Below are 23,939 nucleotides of genomic sequence, written 5' to 3' on the forward strand. Positions count from 1 at the left end.
GCCCGAAATAAACTCAGCCAACTGCACTCGAATCGATGATTTGACTTTGGCAAAGGAAAAGTGAGATATTTATACAAACATTTATTTAGACAAAGCCGACTACCGAAAACCTTTTTTTCGGGAGGTTCGAGTGTAATTTAATTTGGGTTTAGTGAATTGCCCGACTTTATTCTGATAATTGGTTGATAGTTTCGCTGCAAGTAGAAGATTCTGATGAGCAATGTAGTAATTCCGAAATGGCCGTCCATCCACACAAAAAAATTTTCTGATTCAATCACGAAATTAATTGATCCAATTAATTTTTTAATTGAAATGTCTTCAATCACTAAAATGATAGTATCAATCACAGTTTTAATTGGACATCAAAAATTCTTGATTAAAAAGTTAATTGATTTCATTAGCAAATTTCAATAATTTTTTTCATGGATTCAATTAAAAATTTAATTGATGTTGATTGCAAAACTCAATTAATTTTTTAATTAAAAAGGGTAACTATTTGCAATTACTTTCTTAATTAGCTTAGAGTTTTTATTTGGATTAACAATTGATTGTTTGAAATAAGTTTTTAATTAAATATTACAAAAATGTTTTCCGATTTTGATTAAAAAATTAATTGTATCAATTAATGTTTTAATTAAAAATGTAAAAAATTTCAATCATTGACTTAATTAACTTAATGTTTCTATCTTGATTAAAAAGTTAATTGTATCAATTAATTTATTAATTGAAAATTTTTTCAACTTCAATTAACTTTTTAATTGGAATTATTTTGGTGATATTTTTTCTGTGCAACCATCTTGCAGTCTATAAGGCTTTGCCCTTATAGACTGCATTGAATTTAAGCTGGAATCAAAACAACAAAAATGATTAAAGAACAGACCAACAATAAAAAACAAAAGAAATAAAAAAACTTTAAACCAAAGATGCAAAATCCTCGAAATAAGTCTTAGACTATATTTGAAACGTTTTTATTTTAAATCGAAAGATTTAATATGTCAGTTAATTTAGGGAAGATTTCTTTAAATCAAAACTATTTTTCTTTAATTTAATGAAATTGTATCTTACTTCAAATACATACGGGTTTAAAAATGGGACGCAAATTTACAAGATTTGTGTCCCAAATTTAACAAAAAAAATTGAAGCAAGGATTATAAACTTTCTTTCAATTAAAATTTCAATAATTGAAAGAAATTTGTCCTTAATATTGTCCTAAAATGTAGGGTGTATAATCTTTCATATCTGGTAAATATTTTTTTTAGTGCAGAATCAGCCATTCTAATTCATGCATACCAAACAATAATCAAATATGAACGTTGATAATATAATATTATGTACATAAACTAACATCTTTACCAAAGGCTTTTCTTCCGAAAAGTTTTTTACATCAAACAAAAGACTTAGACAACAAACATTTTCTATTTCTAAAAATTGGTATGTTTATCGTTTCCATTTTGCATTTGCTGGGCGGGGAAAAAGATTGAAATTTTGATTTTTAAATAACAGTAAATTTAAAATGTTTTGCATATTCATAATTCATAAATCGATACCCATCGAGATGTTTTGCTTGTTAAAAGACGATGTAAATACTGTCTTGAAGAACAAAAAAATAGACACAATACGTAATTGCTTTGCGTTTGGCAATTCGATTAATAACATTAATCATTTATGAGATGATTGATGAATATAAATATTTATTTGCCAATAAAAAGAAAGTATATGCCAAATATTAAAAAAAAAAACAAGTACATACGGCCGTAAGTTCGGCCAGGCCGAAGCTTATGTACCCTCCACCATGGATTGCGTAGAAACTTCTACGAAAGACTGTCATCCACAATCGAATTACTTGGGTTGTGGTATCTTAAAACTTCTTAACATCGTTTTCTAAATTAGTCCATACGTGGTATATATTAGACAAAAAAGTTATGTATAGGTAAGTCTACATATAATTATTAAAAATTGACATGGACTTTTGCACGGTACGTAGAGAGCCAGAATTGAAATATGGGGTTCGCTTATATGGGGGCTATATAGAATTATGAACTTGATATGGACCAATTTTTGTGTGATTAGGGATCCATTTATCTGAGGGCTATATATAACTACAGACCGATATGGACCTAGTTAGGCATGGTTATTAACGGCCATATACTAGCACAATGTACCAAATTTCAACTGACTCGGATGAAATTTGCTCCTCCAAGAGGCTCCAAAACCAAATCTCGGGATCGGCTTATATGGGGGCTATATATGATTATGGACTGATATGGACCACTTTTGACATGGTTGTTAAATATCATATACTACCACCACGTACCAAATTTCAACCAGATCGGATGAATTTTGCTTCACCAAAAGGCACCGGAGGTCAAATATATAATTATGGACTGATATGAACCAATTGCTACATGGTTGGTGGATACCATATACTAACATCACGTACCAAATTTCAACTGAATCATATGAATTTTGGTCTTCCAAGAGGCTCCGGAGGTCAAATCCGGTGATCAGTTTATATGGGGGCTATATATAATTATGGACCGATGTGGACCAATTTTTGCATGGTTGCTAGAGACCATGTACTAACACCATGTACCAAATTTCAGCCGGATCGGATGAAATTTGCTTCTCTTAGAGCAATCGCAAGCCAAATTTGGGGGTCCGTTTATATGGGGGCTATACGTAAAATTGGACCGATATGGCCCATTTTCAATACCATCCTACCTACATCAATAACAACTACTTGTGCCAAGTTACAAGTCGATAGCTTGTTTCGTTGGAAGGTTAGCGTGATTTCAACAGACGGACGGACGGACATGCTCAGATCGACCCAGAATATATATACTTTAGAGTCTTAGAGCAATATTTCGATGTTAGGGTCTTAGAGCAATATTTCGATGTGTTACAAAAGGAATGACAAAGTTAATATACCCCCATCCTATGGTGGAGGGTATAATAATATTCTTAAAATGTTATATTGATGATGGACTCTTTAAGCAAATATTTGTTAAATATAAATAATATATTGCACTATGCTTCGAATATATGTAATTTCTTTCATGGAAACTTAAAACTATAATTTATAATATTCGTTTACTAAAAAAACGATATTAACGATTTCGCAACCTAAATTTTAGGATACGAAATTTTCAAAATATTAAAGTCAAATTTCATTAAAATAATTACATTCCTTTTGTTTGTTATTGTTGGTTTATTCTTGAATCATTATTGTTGTTTTTGATTTCAGCTTAAAACCATGCATTGACTAAACTACAAGTGTAACTTAACCAACAGAGGAAAAGTATGCTTGTCAAATTTATTTGGGCAAAGCCCTATAGACTGCAAGATGGTTGGATGGACGCACGTTTCGGAATTACCACATTCCTCATCATCAGCATCCTCTACTTGCAGCAAAACTATCAACCAATTATCAGAATAAATTTGGGTTATTCACTACACCCAAATTGAACTACTCTGGAACCTCCCGAAAAAAATTCGACTATCAAAATCGACTATAGCCTAAACAAATCTGCAAGCATATCTCTTTTCCTTTGCCAAATTTAAATCATCGATTTGAGTGCATTTAGGTGGGTTTGTTTTTGAGCGTGCTTCCTCTACACTGAAAAAAAAGCATGCCCGGTTCCAAAGATTTTATCTTTACTTTAAAAAATTTGGTATTGATTCCGAGCCAAAGAAGCGGAGAATACAAGTAAAGATACTTTTAAGACACAATTCTCTTTTAAATTTGGGTTTTGTGTACTTGCTTCTAGGAAGCAAATTTTAATGTTTCGCTTTCTCAGCTTTTTTTCTTCATATGCTATCAAAGTCCTTTAAAAACGAGTTAATGACAACTTTATTTTCCAAATTAAGACTCGACTTCCAGTAGAAATTATGCTATTTTTCAAGTAAAAAGCTTCTTTAAAATAAAGTGTTGAAAAACATGTCCTACATTTGAACTATTTTTTGCTTTGTAGTCAAGATGCAAAAAGACAACAAATTTGAAGACAATACTCATTAAATTTAAAGAATTTTTCTGAATTATTAAAGTCAAGTTGACCTTAGCCCAAACATATTTTCTTTCATGTTATGATACCCATTTTTAAGTGAAATCACTTAATTATAAGGACAATACGACTTCATTGAAAAGTTTATCGATTTTTGGCAAAGAAAAAAATCTTTATATTAGAGAAATACATCTTCTATGCTAAGCAAAATTTGCATTCGTATTTTAAAGACACGAAATCTTTGATCTCACGACAATATTTTTTTCAGTGTATCTTTATTCGTTTTGTTTGTTGGTTTATTCTTCATTCATTATTAATTAAGATAAAGTGTATAATCATTTCTCCAAAAAAAAAAAATATAACATTTAGGACACAAGTTTTGGAAATTTTCGTCCCTCCGTTAAAGTCGTATGATTTTGAACTAAAGCAAATTTCCCTTAAAGTAGTATTGGTGAACTTCTCTCTTCCCTTAAAGTAAAGAAACCCTTGATTGATTAAAGAAATCTTCCTTAAATTAACTGTAATATTGAATCTTTAGATTTGTATGGTCCCAAAGACCAGTAAAGGGTGATACGGTCAAAAATTGGTCAATATAAACTTGACGTATTTCTTTCAATTTTGCATTTAAAAAACCTGAACACCCCTCATTTTGAAGGTGTGTGTGTGTGTAGAATGTTGATTTTGGAATTCACTCTTCAATTGTCAAAATGCCGTCCAAGCAAGAAGAGCAGCGTATCAAAATTTTGCTCGCGCATCGCGAAAATCCGAACTACTCGCACGCAAAGCTGGCAACATCGCTAAAAGTTGCCAAATCAACTATTACAAATGTAATTAAAGTGTTTGGGGAACGTTTGTCGACAGCCAGGAAGTCTGGATCGGGGGGAAATTGAAAACCGGAAGCCGCTGAGACGACAAAGAGAGTTGCCGGTAGTTTCAAGCGAAACCCAAACCTCTCTCTCCGAGATGCCGCAAATAAGCTGGGTGTATCGTCTACAACCGTGCATCGAGCCAAAAACGAGCCGGACTATCGACTTACAAGAAGGTAGTGACTCCAAATCGCGATGATAAACAAAATACGTCGGCCAAAGCGCGATCCCGGAGGCTGTACACGACGGTGCTGACGAAGTTTGACTGCGTGGTAAAGGACGACGAAACCTACGTCAAAGCCGACTACAAGCAGCTTCCGGGACAGGAGTTTTATACGGCAAAAGGAAGGGGAAAACTGTCAAAGTTCGCAAAGAATTATCTGGTTTGGCAAGCCATCTGTACCTGTGGCTTGAAAAGCAGCATTTTCATAGCTTCCGGGACTGTCAACCAAGAAATTTACGTGAAAGAGTGTTTGAATAAACGTCTGTTGCCTTTCCTGAAGAAACACGGTTGTTCCGTACTGTTTTGGCCGGATTTGGCATCTTGCCATTACGGTAAAAAGGCCATGGAGTGGTACGCCGCCAACAACGTGTAGGTGGTTCCCAAGGACAAGAACCCTCCCAATACGCCAGAGCTCCGCCCAATTGAGAAATACTGGGCTATTGTCAAGCGGAACCTAAAGAAGACCAAAAAAACTGCTAAGGGCGAGCAGCAGTTCAAGGCAAACTGGCTTTCTGCGGCGAAGAAGGTGGACAAGGTGGCTGTGCAAAATCTGATGGCAGGTGTCAAGCTTGAGGCCCGGCAATTCGAATTTGGAAAAGCGAAAGCCTAACTGAGTATTTTTCCTGAATTTTATACTAATTGAACTTGAAAAAGAAATTTAATTTGACTTTTTAAAGAAACGATTTCACCGATTTACACGCGTTTTCCCTTGATCAAATTTTGACCGTATCACCCTTTATAATAGTAGTTCAAATGTTGCACAAAATTGAGAACTAATACTATCGATAAACTTTCGCCTGATTTAAAACACTATGACCCCAGAGGACAAATTTTCATTCCGATTTACATGAAGTTTCCTACAAAGAATAGAATTGATACCGAATTTATTTCAATTCGGTTGCGATTTGTACTCCCGATTTGGAAATGGAAATATGACCACAAAATCCACATTTTACATCCGATCTCGATGTGATTTTACTTGAACAGACTTAATATTTTGCACAGACTTGATCCAAATCGGTTCAGATTTATACAAATCATTTCCTTGATGTTTGTTCCATAATATTATAAATTTCTTCCAAATCAATATTGACCGATCTTGCAAATGTGGTTCTCAATTTCCCAATCATCTTTCCTCTAAAATGTTAAACTTTTATTTTCTACGAGAGTGGAATTGACATTCACACATTGCAGAAATCGGTCTGCAATGTGGGTTAGGGTATAATATAATTGGACCCGCCAACCTGTGTTAAATGTATTTTTATTCAACTAAAATAATTTTATTTATGGTGGTTTCGTTTGGAAAAAAAATGTTGAATCAAATGGTACAAAATGTTGTGGTGTCAGCACAATGTTTCCGAACTCCCTGCAAAGACTAGAATGTTTGCGTTTGCAAACGAACAAAAATGTGTAACAATGATACAAAATAAAAAAAGTAACAAGCATTAAGTTGAATAAAACTAGCATTTTTGCTTTTATCTTTAAAATATTTAATCTCATTTTTGCTCTTATTTCGATTTTAAAATAGTTTTTTTTTTTTACTTTTAGTTTTATTTTGTTTATATAGCTCAATTTAACCATGTGTTGTATATAATTATTTAAGTTAGAACAGACATTTTCGATATATATGACAATAACATTATGTTGTCCGTCACTTCGAATTATTTTACTAATTAATATAATTAATTCAATAATAGATTATATTACATACTCTTTTTTTTAAGTTATAATTTATTATGTACGATCTATACCTTAATGCACTGCTTACATACATGTCCAATCTTTCCCATCCATTTTCCAATTCTCCGTTTAATATTCTAAACGTGTTATTTTCTTCTAAGTAAGAATTACCAAAGTACAATATCCTTATTTCTCTTAATATTGGACACAAGCCTATAAAGTGCTTCAGATTTTCTACTTCTCTTGTATTACAAAGTGTGCATCCTCTATTTTCGGATATATTGAATTTGTTTCCATTCAATGGGAGTACATTGGCTCGAGTTCTCATAATAACAGATATTTTATCTAGATTTCTTATGTCTTTCATATAATCCACTCCATCTTCAGGATTCAGTAGTCGATACTATCTTCCATCTGATGACAGGCACTTTGCTATTTTTTCAGCATAACTGGCGCATTTGAGTAAGTGATCTATCGAGCTCACTGTTGTTTTCCAAACGTCTGCGCAATAAATTATATTTTCATTTACATAAACGTTAACCTCCTGTGCAAATGAGTTCATGGCTGAGGCCCAAAAAATTCGTTTTGTCCAGATTTTATTGGACAATATATGGGGTAATCTCGTGGTTTCATATTTTAATATTGTACCAAATATATAATTTGTATGGAGTTTTAAGGTATAAAAATGGTTGTCTATGGTATCCGTTTCTAGTGGCAAGATATAGTTAGGTATACATTTTGGTTGTTTTAGAACTTTCTTCAGAAAGTATCTTTGGAGTTTATCAACTTCATCAAACCAAGCGAACCCTTATACTTGTGCTGCATATGCCTGTGATGCCTGATTTTAAAATATTTAATCTCGTATTTTTTGGCGCGACACTAAACAATTGAAATGCTTCTTCTTGTTAAATTAATCAGCTGTAGTGCAAAAATTGAAAATCAACCACAACACACGCGTCATATACTTTCTTTTGTATTTTCATATGCGCTATTTGAGGTCGAAGGATAAAAGCGTGGTCAACAGTTGTTTCAATGTGCAACCATCTGCAGCGTAGACTAACTACAGTGCAAAATGGGTTAGACTATGGGTCTTGCAATGGGTTACACCCCGTCAATCGAACTTGCACATTTGAGGTATACAGCACAGAATTTTCCAATTGAACAAATTTTCGATGGTAAAATTTGGTAAGAGGTAAGAGACTGTTTTTTATATGTTTCTCTGCAAAAGTATGTTTCTCTGCAAAAGTTTTTTGGAACTCAACTTTTTAGCACATAAGCTAGCTTAACATGTTTGGGACATATATGTTATGTTAGAACATATTATGTTTGGGACATAACCTGTTTTAAATATAATATGTGTACTAAGAGAGAGTATAGAGAAAAACTAAAGATGGCGAATGAGACAGATAACGAAAGATATCAACACAAGACAGTGAGGCTAAAAGTCCAACATTAAAGAATTTATTTTGTTTATTAATAAATAGTTGGAGTATAAAATTCAAATAAATTATAAACATATTTTTTTATTTGCAATCCAGCACAAATTTGATTATGGAATTTTGCAGCAAGTAAAAAAGTAAAAATATATATGCCTAAGGTGAAACATAATATGTTTGAACAATACAAACAATAGTTTGTTAGGATATTAGGATATTTAATTAATTCTAATTCAATCGGATTTAAGTTAGTTTGAATAAAGTGATTGAATTGCACGAAATTAAATTTACATTGCTTTAAATCCATTCATTCTAATAAATATTATACTATTCTTAATAGAATTTGGTTTAAAGTAAACAACAAATATTGCTACTTACACGAACCAATTTTATTTATACATCCTCTATAACACACATAATACGTCATTGTAATATACAATATATTCTACACGGATGAAAAAGACTGTTTTTCATATGTTTGGCTATAACCATTATATGTTTGGAACACAAATTTTTAAACACAATATTTTTGAGTGCAAGCATATAATGTTCATAAACTAGCATAACATGTTTGGGACATATATGTTAATATGTTAGAACATATTATGTTTGGGACATAAAATGTTTGTAAATATAATATGCTTGGATGCAAACATATATTAATTTAGAAATAGCCTATAAACATATATGTGTTTAGTAGCTTGGAGCGCTATTTAACAGGGAGCGATATTGAATTAAGTTGGTGGTTGTTGCTTGTTATCACAAAATTAACATTTTATTTTCCCTTGGGCAATTGATCAGCTACTTCTTTGATCCTTACAAACTGTGTGGTCCGCTGTTCGAATCCCCGTCCGGCAAAAGGTAAAATTAAAATAAAAAAAATCATACAATTGAATAATTTGTTCTACAATGTTTGTATTACAGAAAAAGGTGCTAAGAACTAAAAAATCTCGTGGAAGTGAGAAAGATGTGGGGGAATATACAATTGGGCAGAAACAAAATTTTGAGCATTCAGGTCGAAAACCTATGTTGTTAGCACCTATATTACCTGTTTATTTTCATAATTCGTTATGATTGTAAATATATAAATAAATAAATAAAATTTTGAGCACAATATTGTTTGGGAGAATTTTTTTTAAGCATATAATATTTTTGGGTGCAAAATGCTTCCAAACATATTGTATGTTCACATAATAACATATTGTTTTTTGGAAGACAACATTATTGAATTTGGATGCAAAAATACAAAATGTTTGGAACTTAGACTACCCAAAAATATATTGTTTAGACTAATATGCTTTCAAACATATTATATATTGGAAGAGATTAAACATATAAATGTTTGGGCAATACCCAAAAATGTATATGCTTGAAGCAAAATATGTTTGGGAGTATATGTTACAGAAGCGATTTTTTGTGAGCGTGTAGGGATGGGCTTGATTTTTACTTCACATGATGTTCTTTTGAGTTAATGTAGAAAAACCAATTGATTCGCGTTGTTATCACAAAAAAAAAAAATAATACTTCGAAACTTTACCGAGAATAAAATAGAATAAGGACAAGTAAAGTACTGCACGCTCACAAAAAATCGCTTCTGTAACATATACTCCCAAACATATTTTGCTTCAAGCATATACATTTTTGGGTATTGCCCAAACATTTATATGTTTGATCTCTACCAATATATAATATGTTTGAAATCATATTGGTCTAAACAATATATGTTTGGGTAGTCTAAGTTCCAAACATTTTGTATTTTTGCATCCAAATTCAATAATGTTGTCTTCCAAAAAACAATATGTTATTATGTGACCATATAATATGTTTGGAAGCATTTTGCACCCAAAAATATTATATGCTTAAAAAAAATTCTCCCAAACAATATTGTGCTCAAAATTTTATTTATTTATTTATATATTTACAATCATAATGAATTATGAAAATAAACAGGTAATATAGGTGCTAACAACATAGGTTTTCGACCTGAATACTCAAAATTTTGTTTCTGCCCAATTGTATATTCCCCGACACCTTTCTCACTTCCACGAGATTTTTAGTTCTTAGCACCTTTTTCTGTAATACAAACATTGTAGAAGAGATTATTCAATTTTATGATTTTTTTATTTTAATTTTACCTTTCGCCGGACGGGGATTCGAACAGCGGACCCACACAGTTTGTAAGGATCACAGAAGTAGCTGATCAATTGCCCAAGGAAAAATAAAATGTAATTTCGTAATAACAAGCAACAACCACCAACTTAATTCAATATCGCTCCCTGTTAAATAGCGCTCCAAGCTACTAAACACATATATGTTTATAGGCTATTTCTAAATTAATATATGTTTGCATTCAAGCATATTATATTTACAAACATTTTATGTCCCAAACATAATATGTTCTAACATATTAACATATATGTCCCAAACATGTTATGCTAGTTTATGAACATTATATGCTTGCACTCAAAAATATTGTGTTTAAAAATTTGTGTTCCAAACATATAATGTTTATAGCCAAACATATGAAAAACAGTCTTTTTCAACCGTGTGGACATTTCCATAAAATATGTGAAATGTGTGCCGTGAAATTTGTGATCCAAGTTTCCTTAGCTAAAGCCTAACGGAGCTACATGACCGTAATCAACAATTATTGCATTGGTGCTTAAGCAATCTCCTATTTCTCTACTTGTTGCTTTCTTTCGCCTATATTCCACAATAAATTCAATTCATAACAAGACTATTATGCAATATAATTAATGTTAATTCATTAGTATCCATTCGCAGTGGGTTCCTAAAGAATAGTAATAATAATCCATATTAATTTCCCCTAATTAAAATGGGCTTAATGATTAATCTAAGCCTCTTATTTTATATTTCTTTCCAGAATGCAGCTGGATCTACGAAAATGTTTGCACGGATTCGCCATGAATTTGATAATTGAACAACAGTACCTAACTATTTAATTTGTTATATTGTTGTAATAATAATAATAGAGTAATTAATTGAGAACTAAAGGAAAAGAAAGAAGAACTAAACTTCAACCCCTTGTCCGAAGATGCGCCGAAAAAATCAACGAAATTCCAGTTTTATTAACCATCCAATACCGTACAAAATGCTGAATCAACAGAAAAACTACAAAACCTGCATCGCTACGAAAAGTTGGCAACAACTTCCCCTATTAACGCTGTTCATAGTAATTGTGCTGTTGCCATTGGCAAATATTGTGGGTAAGTGGCAAAATGAAATTAAACTTAAATTGCTCCAATTTGTATTCAACAACAATAGTAACTGCGGGTACAACTTAATCATTGGAGTTGAGTATGTATTATTCTGTTTTACTTTTATTTGGGTTTGTTAATTGAAATGCATGAATGGAAATGCATATGCTGGTGGATTTTCCTAATTGCTCTTCTTGCAATAGCGAAAGTTTTTGAATTTGTATTGTATGAACAATTATTCGTGTGGAATAACTTTGGTGGAGTATAAAAACATTTATAATGAAAAGTGTGACAAAATGTAATTGACCGTAGTAATCTAGAAGACTTGAATTTGTATTGTATTCACAGAATATCTCCATGGTAATAACATGTTTTTATGGTTTTTTGCTGTAGCCTGATATGGTCCAATTTAATTAATTTACATATGATTACAATTATTATTAATACGAGCTTATTGGGAGGATGTACTTTCCATAAGAAATTAACAAATTGAATCAATTCATCACCCAGATCTACACTACAGCTCAGCAAAAAAATTTGGAAATTCTTCCAAAGGCACAACTTTAAAAGCACTTCCAGAAGATGCACTCCCAATGATGTTCTTTATTTTAACTACCCAGGATGTTCTTTTAATTCAATATTTTATAACTTTGTTTTTTCATACTTTTAATGGGTGATTTTAACTTTTTTTTTGTTTCAAAGAGTTAAAAACTGAGTAAGAATTCATAAAATGGTACAAATCATTTAAATTTTGTCGAAAAAAATGCTAAATCTAATCTGAAAAAATTGAGCATTTTTGAAAATATTTGAGGTCAAACGGTTCCGACAAACGTTAGAATCCTTCATAATTATAAAAAATTATAAAAATTATTTATTTGACAAAATATCACAGAATTTTTTAATTTACATCCAAAACATCGAATTCGGATCACACCTAAAAAAGTGATGCAAGTTCGATCCCAAAATTAAATTAGGGCACTTTTGATTTAGCCGTGTGAAAATGAACTCTAATTGATGGAAAAATATGAATTTCATTACGAATCTCTCTAAGTGCACTTTAGGCCGGTGTTTAAGGCATTCTCCTATGGGCGGCATAGGAGAATGTCTTAAACACCGGCCGAAGGCGGAACGCAAAAACCAAATCTGATGTTGTTGTTTTCCTTACAATTATTTAAGGTTTAGGGCTAATTTTCATGAGGTCCATATTCATAACGTCTTAATATAATTGTTGAAAAATATTTCTCAACAATATGAATGATGGATGTGAATTAGTTAGAAAGACTATATGGATGGGTTCAAAGCTAAAACCTGGTAGCGCCTATATGGAAAAGATTCCTTTATTAAATGTGTTACCCTAAATTGTCTATGTGAGCCTGAAATTAGGCGGTTGCCACTATCACTATGATCAAAATATTTCCGTATGCACAAGACTTCTTATCATTAACATAGGGATGCACTTTTTTGTAACACAGTAGGTGTATTTTTGGGATATGACGATTTTTTACTGGAACACAAGTTTTGATGACAGGTTGTTTATCGAATTGGGCGAGTGGACTTAAAATGGAAAATTTTATTGCTACAAAGTGAACTGGCACTGTCGTAAGGCCAAACATTTAAAATACGAATGAGGATTTTGCTTCTCTGATATAAAGTTTTCTTCATTATCCAAAAGTCTACAAACTTTTCAATGAAATCGTTTTTTCTTATTCCTTGGTTTGGAATCAGTGCCAAAATCATTAACGTAAGGACAAAATCTGTGGAACCAGGCATGTTTATTCAGCATGTCTTAAACAAATCTGAAAAAATTCCCCTTTGTTATTTAAATCGTCCTTGAATTCGACCATAGTTTGGAACTTGACTTTAAAGCTGAAAACGGTATAATTAACATTGGTCTACAAAGAATTTTAAGATTTAGTTCGATTTTAACCTAATATTTTATGTACTTTTTGATGATAAACAAATGATAGTGATAAACTGTGTTCGGCCTGTAGGTGATATATTGAATGGAAAATAAATTATTTACGAATATTTAATTAACATTTTTGAACGTGAATGTCCTACATTTCTTTTTGCATGGTTATTAGTTTTTTCCTTCCCAATCGCAATTATTGGCCAGAGTATGGAATGTTTTAGTTTTACGAGGGTACGATGTGAGATGTTTTCAAAAACTTCGCATTATTTTTTCTTTTTTACAATGTGACTCACAAAAACCTTGGCTGAATAGACTAGCAGGCAACCCGTCAGTGAGTGTCAGCCATCACCAGTAACGTTAACATTTCTTTTGTTCGAAAAATATTTCTTTCATTATTCCATAGATTAAGGCGGACAGACAGTCTTTTTTGATTAATCTATTCAAAGTGGCTTTTTATCGTGAAGTTGTGTAATTTTGCGTGTGTGTCACATCACATTTATCAAAGTCAGAAAATAATGCTGAAATATGGCATTGTTGATAAAATTTTGCGAAATAGATGTAAACTTTTTATATACCAAACATTATTTTCTTAACGAAAAATAAAATTTCGACATTACTCCCATTTGAATTTAAACGGAAATTACAACAACTTTTTTGTTACGATATTGATATCGCCAGATACACGCAAAAAAATAATTCTTTCCTCCCAAACGAAATTTTAGACAAACAAAGTTCGTTTCTCATTTGCTTTTCGCTGTAAGTAAGTGTATTTGGAAGAAAAGTATATACTTTTTGTGATAAACGTTTATTCTTTTCCAGGATTTCATAAAGACAAACTCAAAAAAAAAAAAAACATTCTTTTCTTGCTAATTGCATTTTCCCTTACATCTTTCTCACATCCACGGGGTTTTTTAGTTCTTAACACATTTTCCTGTAATACCAACAATGTAGAAGAAATTATATGATTTTATAAATTTTAATTTTTTTTTACCTTTCGCCTGGACGGAGAATCGAACCGCGGACCATGCACTTTGTAAGCCAACACACTAACCACTGAGCTATGTACCTGTTATGGTCACCAATAGATAATTACCCATATAAGTTATATTTATATAGCATAGCTTGCGGCGCCCACGAACCAAATAAACAAAGTTTATTTAACACAAACAAACATTTAGTTTGGCACCGTGGAGCAGTGGTTGCTACGTCCGACTTGCATGCCAAGGGTCGTGGGTTCGATCCCTGCTTCGACCAAAGTTTTTTTATTTTTGTTTTTTTTTTTTTTTTTAACATATATTCCAGATATGTTCGGAAGATTCCGAAAAAATGTTCAACATTACATTGTAGTATATTAAATTTTGAACTATAAAATGTGTTTTATTAAAGACCTAAAGTCAGAAAAGAACAGTGTTTGATATAAACGAAATGGACTGCGTTGTTGTTTCAAAAATAACTTTTTTTATTGAAAAAATAAAAATTTTGTAACAAACGAATTTTTTTGGTGATAAAAGTTTAAAATTTTCGAAGCAATTCAAAAAACTCTAACAAAAGAAAAACGTTTTCGGTACACGTTTTCCAAACGTTTTTTTTCTTTGCGTGTAAATTGTGGCTACCGATGCATAATGGTGTAAAAATTAGCACGAATTTTGTGTACATTTATATTACAAACCATTATTAAAATTTTAAATGCGGCTACATTTATTGTATGTATTAATTGTTTATTTAATAGTAGGATCCTTCATTTTCTTGTGTGTTGTGACTTAGTCTTATATCTAGAATATTAGAATTAGTATAATAAAAAGTTCAATCATTGCTCTAATTTTATATAATTTGTCATATCGGTTAATTGTCATATGATTTTGGAGTTGAATGTTGAAGAAATTATTCAATTTTATAAATTTTTTAAATTGGACCTTTCGCCGGGACGGATAATCGAGCCGACGACCATACAGTTTGTAAGCCAACACAGTATCCACTGGGCTAGGTAGCTGTTATTGTCATCAATAGACAATTATCGTTATAAGTTATATTTATATAGCATAGTTTGCGGCGCCCATGAGCCGATGCAAACAAAACATTATTTAACAGAAACATACATTTGTTGGCTACGTGCACGCAAAAAAATAATTCTTTCCTCCCAAACGAAATTTTAGACAAACAAAGTTCGTTTCTCATTTGCTTTTCGCTGTAAGGAAGTGTATTAGGGAGAAAAGTATATACTTTTTGTGATAAACGTTTATTCTTTTCCAGGATGTAACAACAATTTCATAAGGACAAACTCAAAAAAAAAAAAAAACAAGTATATACGGCCGTAAGTTCGGCCAGGCCGAAGCTTATGTACCCTCCATCATGGATTGCGTAGAAACTTCTTCTAAACACTGCCATCCATAATCGAATTACTTAAGTTGCGGTAACGCTTGCCGATGGCAAGGTATCTTAAAACCTCCTAACACCATCTTCTCAATTGTATGTAAGTCCATACGTGGTATATATTAAATCAAAAAAGATCGATCCAATACGTATATAATTCAGTTTGACAAAGTAGACATAAAATTTTGGCAAAATTTTCTATAGAAATAATATTTTCACAAAATTTTCTATAGAAATAAAATTTTAACAAAATTTTCTATAGAAATAAACTTTTGACAAAATTTTCTATAGAAATAAAATCTTGGTAGATTATTTTTGGCTCGAGTGGCAACCATGATTATGAACCGAATAAAATTTGAACAAAATTTTCTATAGAAATAAAATTTTGACAAATTTTTCTATAGAAATAAAATTTTGACAAAATTTTCTATAGAAATAAAATTTTGGTACATTATTTTTGGCTCTAGTGGCAACCATGATTATGAACCGATATGGACCAATTTTTGTGTGATTGGACCAATTTTGGTATGGTTGTTAGCGACCATATACTAACACCACGTGCCTAATTTGAACCGGATCGGATGAATTTTGCTCCTCCAAGAGGCTCCGGAGGTCAAATCTGGAGAATGTTTTATATGGGGGCTATATATAATTATGGACCGATATGGACCAATTCTGGCACGGTTGTTAAAGATCATATACTAACGCCATGTTCCAATTACAACCGGATTGGATGAAATTTGCTTCTCTTGGAGACTTCGCAAGCCAAATCTGGGGATCGGTTTATATGGGGGCTATATATAATTATGAACCGATGTGGACCAATTTGTGCATGGTTGTTAGATACCATATACCAATATCATGTACCAAATTTCAGACGGATCGGATGAAATTTGCTTCTCTTTGAGGCTCCGCAAGCCAAATCTGGGGATCGGTTTATATGGGGGCTATATATAATTATTAACCGATGTGGACCAATTTGTGCATGGTTGTTAGATACCATATACCAATATCATGTACCAAATTTCAGCCGGATCGGCTGAAATTTGCTTCTCTTTTAGGCTCCGCAAGCCAAATCTGGAGATCGGTTTATATGGGGGCTATATATAATTATGAACCGATGTGGACCAATTTTTGCACGGTTGTTAGATACCATATTCCAACACCATATACCAAATTTCAGCCGGATCGGATTAAATATGCTTCTGTTAGAGGCTCCACAAGCCAAATATGAGGGTCCCTTTATATGGGGGCTATACGTAAAAGTGGACCGATATGGCCCATTTTCAATACCGTCCGACCTACATCGATAACAACTACTTGTGCCAAGTTTCAAGTCGATAGCTTGTTTCGTTCGGAAATTAGCGTGATTTCAACAGACAACTTGTGCCAAGTTTCAAGTCGATAGCTTGTTTCGTTCGGAAATTAGCGTGATTTCAACAGACGGACGGACGGACGGACGGACATGCTCAGATCGACTCCGAATTTCACCACGACCCAGAAAATATATACTTTATGGGGTCTTAGAGCAATATTTCGATGTGTTACAAACGGAATGACAAAGTTAATATACCCCCATCCTATGATGGAGGGTATAAAAACACATGTCCACACATACATAAAATGCTGCTCTCAAGGCAAAACACATGCTGTTGTTTCAAATGTCTATTCTATTAGTTCCGAAAGTCTATTCTCTTTACTCCGAATACTCATTTTAATATTTAAATTAAATAATATTTAGACTTAAGCATATCAAATTTTTGGCGAAGTCTTATTAACATGCCAAGCACATAGCCAAAACAAATGAACAGATTTCCGAAACAACATAAAAGCAGTTTCACAGAAATTGCTCTCTTTTGATTGTCTCGCTGTGTTATGTTGATATCTTTCGTCAACCCTCCCGGTTTCCATTTCTATTCCTTTCTCTCTACTCTCTCTCTGTCGCACTCTGAGTAAAATATCACAACATATATATGTTTACTCGAAATTTGTAGATTTTTATATGTTTACATTCACACATATTATTTTTATGAAACATGTCCAAAACATAATATATTCTAACATATAAACATATGTGTTCCAAACATTTAATGCTAGTTTAGGAACAATACATTTTTGCACTTAAATATATTGTGTTTAAAAAATTCTGCCCGAAACACATTTTGTTTATGTTTATATATATTTTTCTAACAGTGTGGAAGCTAATCTAAATCTGAACCGACTTCAACCAATCTCGATATTTTATATAGGCAATAGCAGAATTATTTCCAAAAAAGCGATTTGGAACCACTGTGCGATGTCCAATGTAGAGGGCATGTATATATCGCCATACACTGTAAATATCCAAATTCTAACTTCCGTATGTCATTTTACTAGATAACATAACACGTCCCTCAAGCAGATATAGTTCAATTTTCGCACGAGGTAGTTTATTCTTCCTATAAAGCAGTTTTTTTTTCTGGGTAGGGCCCGATTTTCCATATCATCCTTATGACATAAAATTATCAAGAGTTGATTGTGAGTAGATCACTATAAAATGTGAGATCTAGGCCCAATATTTGCAATATGTATGCTTTAGCATACTGCATATTTATCATCATAAGGCCGGTACTATGTTTGTTGGCGCGAAAAAAGTTCCCCTAAATCATTATTTCGCGTTGAAAAATGATAGTGTTCACAATATAATTTGGAGGAAAAAAACAGTCATTTTGGTACTTTTTTGCGTTTATTTCAGCGAAATATTATTGACAACATCGAAAAATGTCACAAAATGATTACATGTCCATACGCAACTAGTGGCTCGACTGTTTATACGTACGCATGATAATTGATTGGAAAAAGAAGAAGCATGACCATTAATTTTACAAATAACTTTGGTTAAAAAAAAAAAAAAAAAAAACTAGTTTTAAAAGTTGTATTTTATTTTTTGGAACATAAAAATTAATTTTTGTGATTCCATTCGTTGCTACCACGACTATAAATGTCGATTGAAGTGCTTATGCTTGATTTGCAACATGATTTGCGGTGCCTCCTTTTTGTTTACATTTTGTTTTGTGTTTAAAAATATAATTCACCAAATAAAGCTTTTATTTTGTTAATATTTGTGATTAGGTTAGGTTAGGTTAGGTGGCAGCCCGATGTATCAGGCTCACTTAGACTATTCAGTCCATTGTGATACCACATTGGTGAACTTCTCTCTTATCACTGAGTGCTGCCCGATTCCATGTTAAGCTCAATGAAAAGGGACCTCCTTTTTATAGCCGAGTCCGAACGGCGTTCCACATTGCAGTGAAACCACTTAGAGAAGATTTGAAACCCTCAGAAATGTCACCAGCATTACTGAGGTGGGATAATCCACCGCTGAAAAACTTTTTGGTGTTCGGTCGAAGCAGGAATCGAACCCACGACCTTGTGTATGCAAGGCAGGCATGCTAACCATTGCACCACGGTGGCTCCACGGTGATTAAATTCCATGCTATATAAATTGTTTATATTCTACCATATAGTAGGGAGCGGCTAGATGGTGGTTGTTAGTTTATTACGAAAATACCACTACATGCTATATTTTGTTTTATCAATCGATCTGATTACATTTTTAAATAATAATACGATCCACGCTTGTATTATAAAGTTACACAAATCAGTTTAATAAATAAATTATTTTACGCCGTTTACGTCAGTTTTTTAACTCGAAAAAACAAAGTACCACAAAAGGAAAATAATTCGCTAGTTTTACGCATTTTTTGGTTTTGTATGGGATTTCGCAGCGGAAATCGAACATAGTACCGGCCTATAATCAAAAACTTGAATTTAAAAATGAGTTGGTTTATCCTTAGTGTAATTCTTCGCTTGGAATCAATATCAACGTTAAAACAAAATCTTTGTAACTGATTAAACTTTTTTTCGGTGTACTGCCAATTTGATATAACTTTCCCATTTTTTTTTAACGAAAACAAAAATGTTATCCGCTCTTTCTTATGTAAATTCAATGTAAAACTAGCCTTCGGCCATTAATCTTTTGGAATACCCACTACTCAAAATCATCGTGTATTGTAATTTATGATTCTTTAAAGGCCCTTAAACCAACAGGGCATCTACTATGTTGCATGCAAATGCAAATACCCAAAACACCGCATAAACTTATCACTAGTCTTCTTCACAAAGATTTCACTTTTTCAAATTATTTTCCACTTGATTGTCCAGAGGAATGAATGAATGAATGAAATTGTTACCAATCAGCATGATAATTTCTCCATCAATTCTTACCACAAACCAAAAACCTGATCTGAACCCTACTCTAAATGAAAAACACACGAATTTTTTAAATGAAGAAGACTGGGAGAAATGATGATGGCGCACGTACCTGTTACTGAATTTAATTAACATCATCCTCATTTATTCACAGATTCATTCTTTCATTGCCAGGGCTATCATTTTTTAGAAAAAATGGGGCTTAGATTTAATGACGGAGCACCACAAGCATTCAAGTGGGGGTACTCGTAGAGCAACATAACGTAGGTACTAAAGCAGGTGGTGTTAAGTAGCTTCGATACAGTTAATACCCTAACACCCTGGAGTTATCGCAAATAATTAATGTTAGAAACTGTTCTTCTTTAGCTCTGGCCCAAAGCTTTCGGCAAACCTATCATTTACAAGTGCTGCCGACAGCAGGCAAAAACTAAAAATTTATTAAGTGTTTGGCATGTTTATGGGTACGGGCCCATGTGAGCCCATGTTGGCCAACTGACTCATTGGCTTATATGAAGCCAAATCCATCAAACTTGAGTTAAATTGCAATTTTCATATTGAAGCGTTCCAAAACACCGTTAGCTGTAGTGGGTGAAAATATTAACAGTTTTTGCTATGGGAATTCCGTTTTTCCTCTTCGGAAAACTGTTTGGTTAAAGTCACATTTCCATTGTGTTATAAAGTGTGGTTTTCCATTTCCACCTGATAAGGAGGTGTGTTACAAAAACAACAAACAAACAAAAGCCGATACAACTCTTTGGAAAGGTCAAAGAAGACTCAACATTGCTTTTTGGATTGACGTTTTGGTGAAAATCTTCTTCAATTATCAATGACTTTTTGGCTCGTGATTTGAGATAAAAAATCTACCTTGGAATTTACAGCATAAAAACAAATCAATATTTGTTTAAACAATTTCTACATAATGTAAGGAACTTGGGGGCAAAACATGGTGCTGGTTTGTTTCCCAAGTTTCCCAAGACGATAACGACAAAAAAATTGAGTATTTCTTTTATACACTGAAAAAACAGTGACCCCACCATGAAAGAAAATTTTGGTTAATTTTGGAAAAAATAGGTTAATTTTAGAAAATAAACTATATTACAAACGCAGATGTCATACCGATGTCACAAAAATAAGAAAATATTTTTTCGACAAATTCAAGAAAATTTATTAGAGTTCAAAAATGCGAAAATGTCTTTAGTGCTATACGTTCAAGTTCAAGATGGGCGCATTATTGGCAAAATTTAGAAATCTTAATAAATTTGGTTGGAGACAAGAATTTAGTAAATCTTTATGGTTCATTTGCACAGAAAAAAATAGCACCAAAATATTTCCAATTAAAAAGTTAATTGAAACTGAAAATTAAAAAAATAATTGATACAATCAAACTCAAAACATTAAATCAATTAGGTCAATTATTGACATAAAGTCAATCAAGAAAGGGATTGGAAATAGTTACGTCTTTAATTAAGAAATTAATTGATACAATATTTTTTTAATCAAACTAATAATACAAAGTTGCTTAAGGAAATGAGTGAAATATTTCGCGGTTCATATTAAACAGTTAATTGTTCCTATTAATAATTTAATTAAAAAATGTTATCGATGAAGATTGACATTAATAGTTTAACTGATTTAATTAAAAAGTTTAAATAAACAATTAGATTACATTACATCAATTACATTTTTGATTGAATTAATTAAAAAATTAATTGAGTTTTACAATCAACAAAAATTAAATTTGTAATTGATAATATTAAAAAATTAATTGAAATGTTCAAATCAATTAATTGTTTAATCAAAATTTTTTTATGCCCAATTAAAACTGTGATTGAATATACTCGCACACACATTTTTGTGTGCGAGTATATTTTCCCCCTTTTTTAGTTAATTTAATTAACGTACGCAAAAAATTATTAAAGTCAAGAAACTCTTCTTAAAACAAAATAATTTCATGAACTAAAATAGAGTTAAATTGGCTTTAGCGAAATATAGAGTTTGATTTGTTTATGAGTTTAGGTGCAGATTTTGATGTAAACCATTGCAAGAACCTAACAGGTTGGGTGATAAGTCCACGGTCTAACAAAGGAAAACACATTTTTTTTTGTCAAAATTCGTTTTTATTATTCAACATAGTTCCCTTCAAGAGCGATACAACGATTATAACGACCTTCCTATTTTTTGATACCATTTTGGTAGTACTCCTTCGGTTTTGCCTCAAAATAGGCCTCAGTTTCGGCGATCACCTCTTCATTGCAGCCAAATTTTTTCCCTGCGAGCATCCTTTTGAGGTCTGAGAACAAGAAAAAGTCGCTGGGCGCCAGATCTGGAGAATACGGTGGGTGGGGAAGCAATTCGAAGCCCAATTCATGAATTTTTGCCATCGGACTTTTGAGTCTTTCCACGCTTCGGAGACGGTTCACCGGTCGCTGTCCCCTCAGCCGACTGTCGATTAGACTCAGGAGTGTAGTGATGGAGCCATGTTTCATCCATTGTCACATATCGACGGAAAAACTCGGGTGTATTACGAGTTAACAGCTGCAAATACCGCTCACCGTTGTTGTTTTTGGTAAAATGTGAGCTCGCGCGGCACCCATTTTGCACAGAGCTTCTGCATATCCAAATATTGATGAATGATATGACCAACACGTTCCTTTGATATCTTTAAGGCCTCTGCTATCTCGATCAACTTCATTTTACGGTCATTCAAAATCATTTTGTGGATTTTTTTGATGTTTTCGTCGGTAACCATCTCTTTCGGGCGTCCACTGCGTTCACCGCCCCCGTGCTCATTTCACCACGCTTGAATTTTGCATACCAATAAATTATTGTTGATGTCCCTGGGGCAGAGTCCGGAAACTTATTATCAAGTTTTTGGCTTCAGAGAACACGAATTGTTTTCCATTTTTTTTTCTTTTTTTCCATTTCTTTCACAATAACAAAAGTTGCTTCACAAAAGACGCTCTATCTCACAAACTAATTGACTTAATCACGTCAAATTTTGACACGAATCATTTGAAGGTTGGTACTATATAAAAATAATATGCATTTAATACTAGCGTCGCCATCTATGTGTCAGACGGGGGACTTATCAGCCAACCTGTTATTTTCTGTCAAAGCTTTATAATATGGGGGTACTTAAGATTCGGCCCGGTAGAGATTTATTCGAGAGTAACGAAATAGCATTTAATTTATCTATACACTGAAAAAAATATTGACGTAATATGCAGGGTTATGCGACCTAAATTTTAGCATAAGCAATTTACACAACATTGTGGACAAATTGCTTTAAAATAAAGAAATTTCAATTAAAAGAAAAGTTCTTTAATTTTTTTTCGTTAAATTTAGGACATGAACCTGTGAAATTTGCGCCCCTCCATTAAAGTCATAGGGCTTTGTGGTAAAACTAATTTTCCATAAGCTTAAGAAAAAAAATATTAGCTAGATTTAAAGCTAGATAACTCACTCAAAACTGACATAGTGGGTCAGATATTTTGAACTTTCACAGATATATCAGTTGTGCCCATATATACACGCTCAAAAAAAAAATCGCTTCTGTAACATATACTGTCATTCTGGTTCAAGCATATATATTTTCAGGATTGGTCCAAACAAAACATAGTTTGTAGTGGTCAAACATATTACTTTTCACCTTAAGCATACACTGGTAGAAAAACTTTTAATAGATTTTTCTTTGTGTGTATATATTTTCAAGGCGACAAATGGTTACTTCAATTTTTTTACATGCAGCATACTATTTCGGTCTCTCTTTCTAAACACATATTTATTTATAGGCAATTACTAAATTAATATATGTTTGCATCCACACATAATATATTTAAACAAATTTTAATGTAATATGTTTTAACATATTATGATATATGTCGCAAACATGTTATGCTAATTTATGAACATTATATGCTTGGAATTAAAAATAAATTTTTAGCACAAAATTTTTTAAAAATCTTTTGTCCGTGTTACCCTC

General features: G+C 32.4%; 1 protein-coding gene across 8 annotated transcripts in view; it reads left to right on the forward strand.

The window, feature by feature from the left end:
* The window catches only part of pwn (calcium-binding EGF-like domain-containing protein pawn), a 159,900-nt gene that overhangs the window by 46,196 nt on the left and 89,765 nt on the right, over positions 1-23,939 (forward strand). For all 8 annotated transcript variants that reach the window (XM_075310976.1, XM_075310973.1, XM_075310977.1 and 5 more), the window contains exon 3: positions 11,091-11,433. In XM_075310976.1, the coding sequence (XP_075167091.1) occupies positions 11,262-11,433 (172 nt within the window). In that variant the 5' untranslated portion in view covers positions 11,091-11,261. The remainder of the gene's footprint in view (positions 1-11,090; positions 11,434-23,939) is intronic.

Source organism: Haematobia irritans, chromosome 5 (assembly GCF_050003625.1).
Source record: "Haematobia irritans isolate KBUSLIRL chromosome 5, ASM5000362v1, whole genome shotgun sequence".
Lineage (NCBI taxonomy): Eukaryota > Metazoa > Arthropoda > Insecta > Diptera > Muscidae > Haematobia > Haematobia irritans.